Here is a 13,704-nt window from a genome sequence, read left to right as displayed (position 1 = left end):
TCCCTGGCCCCCTTTACATATTGGCAAACTGGTGGGAAAGAACACTTTCAGAAATGAAAAACAAACAATGGGTTACTTAGTTAAACGGAGTAATTACAATTTGTTACACTGTGAATACACGGGGTTTCACCGTACCATGGTGATTTAAATGATAGTTTTCGCAAAACAGATGCGCTCCGATAGCGTCAAGGTATGGATGTCAACGCGGTAAATTCCTCGCTGGCGTAACCAATTTCTCCTCGCCCGTACCTCCTCGCCCGTACTCCTCCTCCTCTACCCTCTATCGTCGAGCCACGTGGTATCCAAGGCCAACGCCGCGCCGCGCGCTAGGCGGGCGCACGCGCGACTCTCATTGGCGTTCCGAAACTATTGGTAGACGGGGTCACGCGCCACACACTCATTCATTCTATCGTAATGACTTTGAGCCACCGGCGTCGTAACTGTGCTCGCTCAGCCACTACGGTACCGCGTGACTAGGCGAGGGTTTAACCAACGTTACTAGACTAGCTTCACTTCTAAAACTCGGTGGCGTTGCGCGCAACCGCCAGGCGCCCGGGCATTCATGGCGCTGCCGTCGCCCCCAGCTTCACTTCCCCACTAGCCGGCTACGTGAACTGGCCGGACGAAACACGCAGTGCAGCGTTGGTGTATTCTGTGGTTGGTTGTTGACGGCGGATTTCAGGAAGCATGTCATCCGCGAAACTGTAGCCTTCGCCGCGTTTGTTAAGGTTATTAGCAGACGATGCGCACGTGCTGCGTTCCTGCCTGCAACAAGCGGCTATCGAACGATATCGACAGTTCGCCGCGCCCCTTCTTGTGTGCTCCCAGCAATGCGACACTTCGCTCGGCGTTGAACAGAGCGATTCCTCGAGCCGACCGGGAACTCTCTGCGAAATTCATGGTGTGTCATTTACACTTTCATGAGCAGGACATCTTAAAGCGTTTGTGCATATTATCAATGGACAGACGGTTCAGGTACCACGAGACAAATGGACACTTGCCGAGGTTGTGGTGCTGAAAGTGTTCCCGAACCTCCCCATATATCTGTCGAACCAACCGGGGGAAAAGAACAAAAAAAAAAAAAAAACCGCGCGAACGAAGACAGATGTTTGGTGACCTGTTTCTGGGCCATCTTAGAAGAGCTGTCAGAGTCGTGTTGGGTGCCCCTTGCACTTTCAGGAAGTGAGTGCACGCATCATTAAATTTTTAACAGCGGAGCTGTTTAAGCTTTTTGCTAAACTAGCTAGTGTTCGCAAAAACTCGCCTAGCGATGACGTCACTGCGCACAGCTGCGCCTCGCATCACCTTGCGATAGGCAATGAATAGCTAATCGATAATCGATACTATAAACAATAAATTGCGGGAAATGCTGGGGATGACTTGGTAGTGATTAGCCTAGCCCAAATACGTGGCGAATACCTGGCGATAAACAATGAATAGGTAATATACAATCGATCAATAATCAATAAATTCCGGAAAAGCATAACCCGTAAGGCCAGGACCAGCTAGGTGCCGATCAGCTCCGCTGTTTCTTTAGCCTTGCGCCGCTTGTGCAAGCTACGCTAATTTTTATTTAGTCACGCGCATGCATACACGTATACCTTGCAGGAACCTTGCATAAAAATGCATTCTTAGGCAAGGTTCCTGGAGCAGCGGCGGGGATCCAGTCTTGAAGTAAAGGCAGCGAGGAAACGTTCCTTCTGACAGTTTAAATTTTAGCTATACAGGGTGTCCCAGCTATCACGCAGCACGATTTAAATAAAGAGGAACGGCGTTACGCGAAGCAAACCTAGTGCGTGTTGTTTCCAGTACAGTGGAGTTTCCGCCCGTATTTTTTGCGTTACTGAGATTTAATTATTTATTGTAATTAATTATCTAACTCGAGATGTACTGTCCTAATTATCAAAGTGTCAATGAGAAAGTTGTAGAGCAACATGAAAAACTCCCGATACAGCTGTCTGTTGCTCAATACGTGCTACATAAAAGGGTTTTTCCGAGCGTGAAAGAAGCCCGCGAATACACGCAAAGTGCCTCGAGCGGCCAGTCGTGCGGCAATTCTGCGTTTATTCGCGGGCTTCCTTTCACACTCGGAAAAACACATTTATGTAGCACGTATCGAGATACAGAAAGCTGTATCGGGAGTTTTTCATGTTGCTCTACAACTTTCTCATTGACACTTTGATAATTAGTACAGTACATCTCGAGTTAGATAATTAATTACAATAAATAATTAAATCACAGTAACGCAAAAAATACGGGCGGAAACTCCACTGTACTGGAAACAATACGCACTAGGTTTGCTTCGCGTAACGCCGTTCCTCTTTTTTAATATCGTGCTGCGTGATAGCTGGGACACCCTGTATATAGGGGCATACAGTTGTTTTTTAGTTCGTTTTCTTTGATAAAGTATTCATTGGTTTACAAGAAAGTTGTGCTGTTATTTTTGTGGATAACAAATTTGGTCTCGCTAGCTGGCGTATAACTGCCCCAGACCAAAGTGTTAAGCAAGTAAAAGCTGTGAGAAAATGTTACCAAGCTGCTGTATGGGAAAAGTAAACTGCGTGAAAGGTTTAGGCGGCAGGAAGAAACACGACACTTAAAAACACAGCTTCTGCGCTTCGTCGTATGCGTTTCTTCCTATCGTGCAGTCTACCCTTCTTTCAGTATGAACCAACTAGCCCGATATATCTTATTGCTGTAGGTGGATACCGCTTTCTCATGCTGTCACTAATTCGGACTATAGGGAGAGCGCCAGCGAGCGTGAAACACGCGCAAGCTGCCCGTCCGCACGAGCTCAAGGCTGCGGCGAGGCGTCTGCAGTGGAGCGCGATGGAACGCCGCCGCCATCTGGCGGCTGCCCAAGGAGTGGCGACGGCGGTGGTAAACGCACGGGCGGGCAGTTTTCCAACTGAAGCTAGTCTAGTAACGTTGGGTTTAATGGCTGCTTCGCCACCACGGTGGAAGAATATTTAGGTGTTGACACTGCGCGCGAGCGAGCGTCCAGATTATGTTCGGCCGCGCGCGGGCGCACCGAGTAGCTCTGCTGCGAGCAGATAGAGGGCGCCGCGGCCAGCGGTCCCAGCTTAGCGGCGCCGGCGGCTTGGCATTCCTCTGCCTCCGCTACATTTTCGTTCATAGTGGAGTGAGTAAATCTCAAAGCGCGAAAAAAAAAATCGTTATTTCACATTAAAGTGATAAGTGTACCAGGCTTCGCTAACATAAAGGTTCCTTGTGCAGGGCGTGGATGACGTGAACACGGATCAATCGGGCAGCACTCAAAGCCGACTGAAGTTAACCTCGCGCGCGCAATTTGTTTCGTACGGTCTAGCCGTTCATCCAAGCATAAAAAAATGAAAGTGTTAGCCCACGTGCTACCCCTCGATCAGAAGAAAATAGTGACTGCACCAGAAAATGTATTTCATGCTTATCGCTGCTTCCATTCACACTCAGAAAACCGCTCAATCATCATTGCGCGAATTCAATGTGGCCGCGATATAAATTAAGGAATGAAACGGCGCAAGCTTCCGATATGCAATGCACTAGAGCAAAGTGGCTGTTCATGGCTAGAACTTAAGATGAGAATGCACATCAGCTATGTAAAAACTCTTTCAAATGGGAATTTATTAGGCGGGACGAAGGCGGGCGTCTATCTTGAATTAGAGCATCACTACCACAGTTTACTGATGAAAACCTGAGCAAATGCCTTTTTTATTCCAATTCCACTTAACATAGACCGTGTATATTATTCATTGGACTTTCGTCCATTGAGGACTGAGTGGCTCTTGCAAGATCTAAAAAAAGAGGTGACTTTCTTTTTTCTTAAATTGCATATGAGAATGTGCCAATGTAAGCGTGTTTGACAATGCATGCTACAGCCTGTCCACAAATACACTTACACCTACCACACAATAATCCCATAGACCTTTTTTTTTTGCATAGACACAAAACAAAAAAACTTGTGCATGAAGCAGCTCGATAATTTTAATAGGTGATAACCTTCCCAGAAGCTTGCGGTCTCATACACTCCCACAATGGAAAAATGTATAAAAACATGCAAGCGTGTAATATACACCGCACGCGCATTGTAAAAAAAATTCAGTAGCCAGGATGAAACAAATTTGAAAATCAATCACACATCTGCACAGAAAACAGCAGTATTTTACAGGGTGCACAAATATTTCAAAATATGCAAATGTCACGTAGCTGGACAGAACCATAGTAATGTTGTTGCCGTCCCTTGGAGATATTCAGTTATTTTTTACATTCCGCCTAATTAGATAATTAGTCGTATTTATTGATCAACTTCTGAATTATTATAATTAGATTAAAAGTGTCAGTGAGAAAATTGTAGAGCAACATGAAAGACTCCCGATACAGCTTTGTATTGCTCAATACGCGCTACGTAGAAGTGTTTTTCCGAGCATGAAAGAAGCTCACGAATACACGCAAAGTGCCTCGAGCGGCCAGTCGCGCGGCAATATTGCTGTATTCGCGGGTTTCGTTCACTCTCGGAAAACACTTTTATGTATCGCGTATTGAGCAACAGAAAGTTATATTGGGAGTTTTCCATGCTGCTGTACAATTCTCTCGTTCACACTTTTTATCCAATTATACCATTAAAAAAGTTGATTAATCAATTATGAAAATAATTATGTAATTAAGCGGAATAAAAAAATAATCTGAGTATCTCCAAGCGACGGCAGACAACATTACCTTGGTTCTGTCCAGCTACGTGACATTTACATATTTTCAAATCTTGGTGCATTATAGTAAACCACCCAGTATATATCTTGTGCATGCAGCAAAATTTGCACAAACTACTGTGGCACACAGGAGGTTCTCTCTTCTGCAGCGGCTTTCGAGGTTTATTTGACCATGTGAGGTTCTTTGGACAGTTTGGAAATAAGGTGGGAATCCTTTTATCGAGCGCTCCGCGTAATATGCCATCGATATCGTATCCTCTGAAAAATGGCTGGTGCAGACATGGTCGGTAGGCGTTAGAGTTTGGTCTGCCCTCAGATTTGCACGGCGCCACTGCTCTAGACGACCGCTGTCGGACGGCGCTTTGAATAATGGCACGCGCCCCGGTATCCAGAATTGCAGTTCGGAACGAAGAACTTTCTAGCCATTTCAAACGCCCCTCAGAAGGCCGCTGCCACCTTCGTCGAGGGCCCCTGGCGACAATACCCAAGCACAAGCTCATGAAACGAACGCGAACAAAAATCGTGCCTTCAAAACAGCGCAACCGCACATGCAAGCAGGAAGACGAAGCAGCGGCTGCACGCGCCTTGCCGCCGAGGCTGGGATCGCATACCGCAGCGCCCTCTACGACGGCGCCGAACCAGCTGCAACCAAGCCGAACATAATCTGGACGCGAGCGAGCGGCGCTTTCGCGCGCGTTGGGGGCAGAGTGTCAGCACCTCTCCTTATTCTTACACCGTGTTCGCCACGCTTGGTCGCTCAGTCTCGCGGCGCGCTGGCCGGGCGGTCTGTGCGTCCGCTTCAACGCAAGCGACAGGCTGAATCCAATCATCCAGTACAGATATCGCTAGACGGCAGGCTGTGAAATCTCAAACAAAGCTGGCTGCTGAAACACCGGAGGCCAGATTAGCACGTTATAGAGAAGAGAATGGTAAAGAAACCGGGGCGGTATAAATTAATCCGGAGCCCTGCACTACGGCGTCACGCATAGTCTAAGCCGCGTGGGGACGTTAAAACCTCACATTCCACAATCCTAGAGCCTAGATGATGTTCACTAGGTCATTGGGGGTATATATGTATTTGGCGAGTACAGCGACACGTGACCCGTCGCCTTCGGTAACCACGAACTGTTCTGCAACCTGTGTCACTGGGTGCCCGAGCAAGCAACTTACATTTCACCATTAACTTAAATTTCATAAACATAAAATCTCTTCCAATGATTAATTTACCATCACCACATTACATCAGTACCCTCACTACAGTGCAAATCGCATTACCATCGAGATCATCTGCAAAGGACTCGTTCTGCCTGGCATTTTAATGCGTGGAGTACTTTACACACTTTCGGAATTGCCAATCAGAAAATTGTAGGCCGGCATGAAAAATTCCCAAACCATCTTTCTGTTGCAGAGTACGTGCTACATAGAAGTTTTTTCTAATCCTGAATGAAGCCCGCAAAAGAACGTGAGATGTGGCTAGTTTCTTGGCACTTATTCATGTCTTTTAGGGCTTTAGCGCTTTAAAAAAAACTTTTATGTAGTACGTATCATGTAAAGAAGGACGTATCGGGAATTTCTTATGATGGCCTACAATTTTCTTATTGACAATCTTGCTCTGATTATTAAAAATAGGTGGTGTATGCGCGGAATTCCAGAAACGTGGTCTTTGAGCGCTGAGAAAGTGCTGACATCGATGTAGTAGAAAACCAAGACCGCAATAAATAAGCCCTTCCATGGTCTTTCCATGGCGAATGGTCATTCCAGGTGTCCGTGTGTGAAAACGTCCACTGATCGAGAACACCCAGTCTCTACCTCCGAATTCCCCTCGACAAATATCGAGACATGGCTGAATATTCCATGAAAAGAACGCAGCAACTGAGCACACAGACTCAGCGTGCTCGGTTCAGTTTCACTGTGCTCAGTTTCGGTTCAGTAAGTGTTCATTTTCACAGTGTAAAACTGAGCACTAACCTGAATCATTAGGGTAATGCAACATTAATCTCCTTAAATATATCATAGTGAGACGGACATAGTGAGACGGTTTCCTAGTAGGGTTGGCATGGAAATGCTTATGCATTTAAAACTAACATGTGGCCACCTTGGCAAGAGGCCGCTTAGCAAAATGGCATACTAAGGAAACTAGTGCGTTTCTACAGCGAATTTTAACAAACGAAAATGTTGCTGTACTTTAAAAAGTGCATTGGGCGTTAATGGGTTAATGTCTCGCTTCTTAAGGATTAGTTATAATGCTGGCATTCTTGTAGCTCTCCGGTACTCTCGAAGCCGTGAGCCAGTGCGCATATGAGACCGCGAACGTTTCCAGCATAATATACCCTCGATCTTTGTGATAATCGACTGTTATTCCATCTTTTGCCACTTTTCCCTGGACATGTCTTACAAGGCCCTTCTAACTTCATTGATAGTTATACAAGGAGCCTTTCCTGCCACTTCATCACTACTTCCAATCAGGTAGAGTGGCTGCTTTGGGTCCTGTACAGGTCAGTATACTATCATACTGCTGCTTTTACTATATCATCCTTATTGCTGATCACATTACCCGGCTTATCTTTCACTGCATACATCTTGCCTTGTCCTACGCCAAGTTTTCTTCTAATGTCATGCTGCGTCCAGTTTTTACTGCTTCCACAATCTGTCCCATGTTTTAGTTTCGTATATTCCTTACTTGCTTCTTGTTGATTAGTTTTGACGGTTCAGCGAATTCTATCTGATCGCTTGAGTTGGACATTTTCATGTTTTGTCGTTTCTTTATTAGGTCCTTTGTTTCTTGGGAGAGCGTACCGACTGGTTGCCTTGGTGCCCTACCTCCCACTTCAATTGCTGCTTCTGAAATAAGCCTAGTTAGGATTTCATTCATTAGCTCTATGTTATTTTCATGTTCCTGTTCTAAAGCTACATAATTGTTTGCCAGCACCAGCCTCAATTGGTCTGTTTTTAGCCTTACTGCGTCTAGGTTGGCCTGTTTCTTCTTGACAACTTTTACTCCTTGTCTCTTCAAATTGAGAGAAATCCTAGAACTGATTAACCAGTGGTTGCTGCCCTTTACCCTACCTAACACATCTTCATCCCGCCCCATGCTAGGATCGGCAGACATATGAAATATTTTTCACTTCTTGTTTGTCTATTAGGGCTTTTCCAGGCACACTTCCTGTTACTGCGCTTCCTGGAGAATGTATTTATTATTCGGAGCCTGATTTTTTCCCGGGAATTCTTACATTTATAAGACAAGGATACTTATATTTAGGTGCATAATAATAATCTTCTGGTGATAAAAATGAATCCAGTGTCCCTCCAAGTACGGTGGGTCTCTTCTTAATCTGATTGTAGTTTTGGCACGCGAATCCAAATAGTTTAGTTTTGTTCGTAGCGCATTACGCGACCTGCCCAACTGGACTTTTTCTTCTCTTTCACAACTACAAAATTATCTACCCATGTTCGCTTTGAAATTCGCACTGCTATTTTTTCTGACAGTAATTGCATGAATTTGAATTTATATTTATTAAAGCCGTCTCCAAAATATGTCATTTTTAAGAGCCTCAAGGCAACGCCCATCATCTCAAGTTGCATGCTTTCTATAGCGCTTAGGCACCCGTTTCTGCGGTGAGCGTCGGCGTCCCTCGTAACCGAGCGAACGAGCACAGCGAAGGATGAATGAGCGAACGTGGAGTGCACCGGGGGATGAGCGAGATAGCGAAGAGAATGTGAGGAGGGAAGCGGAGGAGGTGGATGCAGCGGAACCACGAGGCTGTAAGGGGAAGAGGATGGTATGGCGAAACCGTGAGAAGAAAAGCGTAGTGTCACGCAAGACGGGATCTGCGGCGACGATGGCTATGATAGGGTGCCAGAGTAGCGCACTTCGTCTGTTCACAGGTGACACCACGATACCATATATGGAAACAAAGCACTGCATGAGCGGAGGTCTGTCTGCGGTGGCTGCGTTGAATCGTTCCCACGCGCTGCCTCTCGCAATCTGCCGATTACCGAAGCAGTCGAGCCACACTTTGCTCCGTTTGCAACGTGCCGCACGGGACAGATTGTCTGCACCAGCCAATATAGTATATAGCGAAATGAAAACACGTAGAAAACTCGAGAGATCAGATAGAATTCGTTGAACTGTCGAAACTGATCAACAAGAAGAAAGTAAGGGATATCGAACTTATAAAGTGGAAAAGATTGAGGAAGCAGTAAAATATGGACGCAGCCTGAAATCACTGACAGGAAAACTTGGCATAGAACAAGAGAAAATGTATGCACTGAACGATAAGCAGGGTAATATCATCAGCAATTTCAATGACAATAGTAAAAGCAGCGGAAGAATTCTATACTGACCTGTACGGTTCCCAGAGCAGCCAAGTTACTTTCATTCGAAGTAGTAATGAACAGGATACAGAGGCTCCTTCTATAACTAGCGATGAAGTTAGAATGGCCTTGAAAGACATGACCAGGCGAAAAGCTGCCGGAGAAGATGAAATAACAGTCAATTTATTCAAAGATGGAGGAGATATCATGCTTGAAAAGCTTGCGGCCCTTTATACGCAATGGCTCACGACTTCAAGGGTACCAGAAAGCTGGAAGAACGCCAATATTATACTCATCCATAAGAAGGGAGAAGTTAAAGAATTGAAGAATTATAGACCCATTAGCTTGCTTTCAGTATTGTATAAAATATTCACCAAGATAATTTCCAATAGAATCAGGGCAACCAGGACTTTAGCAAACCAAGAGAACAGGCTGGCTTCACGAAGGGATATTCTACGATGGATCATATCCATGTCATCAATCAGGTAATAGAGAAATCTGCAGAGTACAATCAGCCTCTCTATATGCTTTCATAGATTATGAAAAAGCATTTGATTCATTGGAGATACCAGCAGTCATAAAGGCACTGCGAAATTAAGGAGTACAGGAGGCATACGTGAATATCTTGACAAATGTCTACAAGGATTGCACAGCAACCTTGGTTCTCCACAAGAAAAGTAGAAAGTTACCTATCAAGAAAGCGGTCTGGCAAGGAGACACAATTTCTCCAATTCTATTCACTGCATGCTTGGAAGAAGTATTCAAGCTCTTAGACAGGAAAGGCTTAGGAGTGAGGATCAACGGCGAATATGTCACCAACCTTCGCTTTGCAGATGACATTGTCCTGTTCAGCCACAATGGGGAAGAATTACAACAAATTATTGAGGACTTTAACCGAGAAAGTGTAAGAGTGGAGCTGAAGATTAACATGCTGAATACAAAAATAACGTTAAATAGCCTGGCAAGGGAACAAGAATTCAGGATCACCAGTTAGCCTCTAGAGTCTCTAAAGGAGTACATTTATCTAGGTCAATTACTTAGAGGGGACCTTGATCATGAGAAAGAAATTTACAGAAGAATGAAATTGGGTTGGAGTGCATACGGCAAGCATTGCGAAATCCTGACTGCGAGGTTATCACTGTCATTGAAAAGAAAAGTGTACAATCATTGCATTCTACCGGTACTAACATATGGAGCGGAAACTTGGAGGTTAACAAAGAAGCTCGATAACAAGTTAAGGACCGCACAAAGAGTGATGGAACGAAAAATGTTAGGCCTATAGCGTTAAGAGACAGGGGGAGAGAGGTGTGGATCAGAGAACAAACGGGGATAACCGATATTCTAGTTGATAATAAACGTAAAAAATGGAGCTGGGCAGGCCATGTAATGCGAAGGATGGATAACCGGTGGACCATTAAAGTTACAGAATGGCTACCAAGAGAAGGGAAGCACAGTTGAGGACGGCAGAAAACTAGGTGGGGTGATGAAGCTAGGAAGTTTGCAGGCGCAAGCTGGAATAAGCTAGCGCAAGACAGGGCTAATTGGAGATCACAGTGAGAGGAATTCATCCTGCAGTGGACATAAATATAGGCTGATGATGATAATGATGATGATGATGATAGAGCGGCGCTTAGATTTCGCATTAGGGAGTATCGTAATCATTGGTTAATTTCTTGTATGGTTGTTAGCTTGCTTTTTTATCGGCTGCTAGCATTAAAAAAGAGACAAAAGAGCGACGGGACAACACGGGAATACAGGCGCATATGTGCACTGGTATTTAGGAGGCAGGAGCCGTAATTCACTGAGTGCATATGCTAGATCGCACCTCAATAATGCGCTGCAGTACACACATAATCCTGTGGAAGTCCCTTAGTAGGTTTCCAACATTAATGCGCAGGTTCGTCATTGCGCACCTGAAGCGTCGATTGGTGACTACGCCAGCGCCCTCGTGCGAAAGGAGACACGTGAACATGTTACAGAAAGTATTACCTTAAGAACTCGTTCTATGCAAAGCTGCTTTCACTCCTTTTTACATCGGTGGCAGTGGTGGATTAACTGGCGGATGTCGGATTAACTGGCGGATTAACAGTGGCGGATGTCGCTGGACCCAAAGTATCGATTAGAGGACTTGTCTTAGCTAGAGCAACAGCTGCTTCACTTGGCAGCGATTAAATATCCCCCCCCCCCCCCCCTACACAGACAAGTGGGAAAAAAAGGCTCTAGGAGGACTTTCTCGTACTTGTACAACGCCTGAAACGACACTGGATTTCTTAGTGTCTTCTTGTCTGAGAGCTATTTATAGCGCTCCGAGGTTTATGCTAACTTAAGCATTAGGTTTAAGTGAGGAAATTCTGCAGCCGTTCATCACTACTGTGCTCTATTGATCTTGAATTTTACGAGTTTCTCAACGTTACATGTCTTGAAACCATCACAGTGTGATCTTCTCCAGTCAACAAGCTCCAAGCAAAGGAGCAGAAAGATCATTAAAAATAAAATGACTACCTTTATACTGTGTGGAATCCCTTTTAATGCGTTAAGTTATATATTACGCTAGCCTTTTTGGCTTGCTTCTACCTCCGCAGCAGATCACGTGACCTACAACACTAAGCGCATGGGCGCCACGCACGCCGTCCCACCCGGCACAGCTCAGCGACACCGACGGCACGAACGCGCCTCGAGTTTCCGTATGATTGCCACCTAATAATAATGCACATTTGCACTAGTTAGTGACTCACACACCCGTATGCTCGTGCGGGGTGTCGTGGCAAACACAATCTCTCCGCCATGCGCATCGTCGTTGAGGTAGACGGCAGCACTGAAGTCGCGCCAGCTGAACTGCCAGTTCAGCGCTGGGCAGCTGGCGTTTTCCTGGTACTGACAGTTGTCCGCGTGGATCGGGTGACTCATATCGGTCCTGTTGGTGGTCGAATCTGCGCCAGGAATCGTCGTTGCCCTAAACAGGTCTATTTGGTGACACTTAGTCGTAAAGCACGTCTTTTTTGCCCATGTCTATTTTTCGTCTGCTGGTTTGCATCCGCGTACCTTGGTACGCGCTTTGTCATGAAAACAGGAAGAGGTTTGTCCTGGGGTTATAGCAAAGAGATGCAACTCGTTACAAAATGTTCAACGCATAAAAAAAAGAAAATCTAATTTTATGAAAACAATATGTATCATGTATGTATGAAAACATTATGTATCAGCTTAATACAAAGAAATGTAACGGTGTGTTAAACAAAACATTTTACCAGCTGTGGCAAGGACGTAGACATATGTAACTAAGCTAGTTTTGTTTGCTCAGGTGTCTCTAGTAGCTTTCGTAATTTTCCTGAGCTGACCTAGAAATCTGCCCTTTGGACAATTGAGGCATTCACGTTGGTTGTTTTTGTGGTGCTCAAGTTTTTCGCAGCAATTCATGCAAACATAGTGGGCGGCGCTAAGGGTCAATCGAATGTCATGGGTTTTTTACGGTTAAACCGCTGTGAAAAGTCTGGGACCAATATAGACTTCCTGAATTCGCAGAGAGGTCCAGCCTTAAATAGATTCCCTTTTGTCATCCGCTTTCCTTTTCATCTTATCTCTCTCTGCTGGGCACCGCATGGGGTTATGGTTGATAGGATTCAGAAAGTGTCCGTGAGGTGAAGCCTAGCGAATGCTTATCTGAAGCGTCATGTTCAAGAACTCGTCAACTCCGCCAGTTCAAGTGATTGTAACCTTACAACCTGCCATAGCAAAGAGACACGATGAGGGCTTGAAAAGAAGCAGAGACCCATAGAAAAGAAACAATTTAATTGGAGCCCTTGCTTTCGTTGTGAAATTTGACCGCAAATCCAAGATGAACTGAGATAACAGACTGCGCGTGTCATCAAGTGATCGAGGCATTCCAGAACAACACGAACAGATGCCGACATACGGTGAGCGTCCTTTATAATCTTTTCTAAAGTAGACTAAATATATAACATTGTCCTTTGTTAGTCACGGTTCGGGCCTTTTCTCAACAAAATAAGAAAGACGAAGTGCCAAAAGTTCTTTGTGCTGGTCAAAGCATGAAAAAATACAAGAAAAGAGGTTTAACGGTCTTAGAAGAGAGTTTGCACACTCTGGGCACGACAACCGGGACGTTCCTCGTTACTTTCCTGCAAGGTTAGATTCGATGCCGCGTGACAAGCGATGCCTGTTGTTCTTGATAGTTTATTTATTTATTTTATTTATTCACAAATACTGCCGTCTCAGTGTGAGACATTGCAGGGGTGGGTACATAAGTAGCCTAAATAAGTAAAATCAAACATTATACAGCACACAATCAGTAGAGCATGTTACATATGTGCATGGTGAGTACAAAAAGTATTGCGTGTGAAGAAAGGCATGTATTCAAAGGTACAAAAAATAAAGAGTGCACCAGCAGGTCCTAGAACTAATGAGAGATGTGATAGATTTCTTTGGCGAATTGTGCGGGAAGTAACTGTCGCAGTGAGCCGTCAAGGCCATTCCAGAGTTCGACTGCTGACGGGAAAAATGAAAATTTAAGTGTTCGAGCGTGATTGGAATGAAACAAGGTTAAGGGGGTGACTGCTTCGAGTTGCACGCGCAGGACACTTCACAAATGAAACCGGTGCTGCAATAACTGACGACCCATGTATGATCTTATGCAAAGTGATAAGATGTTCACACGTGTGTCTGTGTTCAAATG

The 13,704-nt window shown here is 45.0% G+C and overlaps 1 protein-coding gene across 1 annotated transcript in view; it reads right to left on the bottom strand.

The window, feature by feature from the left end:
• The window catches only part of LOC119433674 (prolyl 3-hydroxylase 3-like), a 66,202-nt gene that overhangs the window by 9,034 nt on the left and 43,464 nt on the right, over positions 1-13,704 (bottom strand). Inside the window, exon 4 of the mRNA XM_037700924.2 lies at positions 11,757-11,947. Within this exon, the coding sequence (XP_037556852.2) occupies positions 11,757-11,947 (191 nt within the window). The remainder of the gene's footprint in view (positions 1-11,756; positions 11,948-13,704) is intronic.

This window comes from Dermacentor silvarum, chromosome 11, assembly GCF_013339745.2.
Source record: "Dermacentor silvarum isolate Dsil-2018 chromosome 11, BIME_Dsil_1.4, whole genome shotgun sequence".
Classification (NCBI taxonomy): domain Eukaryota; kingdom Metazoa; phylum Arthropoda; class Arachnida; order Ixodida; family Ixodidae; genus Dermacentor; species Dermacentor silvarum.
This window is presented reverse-complemented; position numbering and strand designations above follow the sequence as displayed.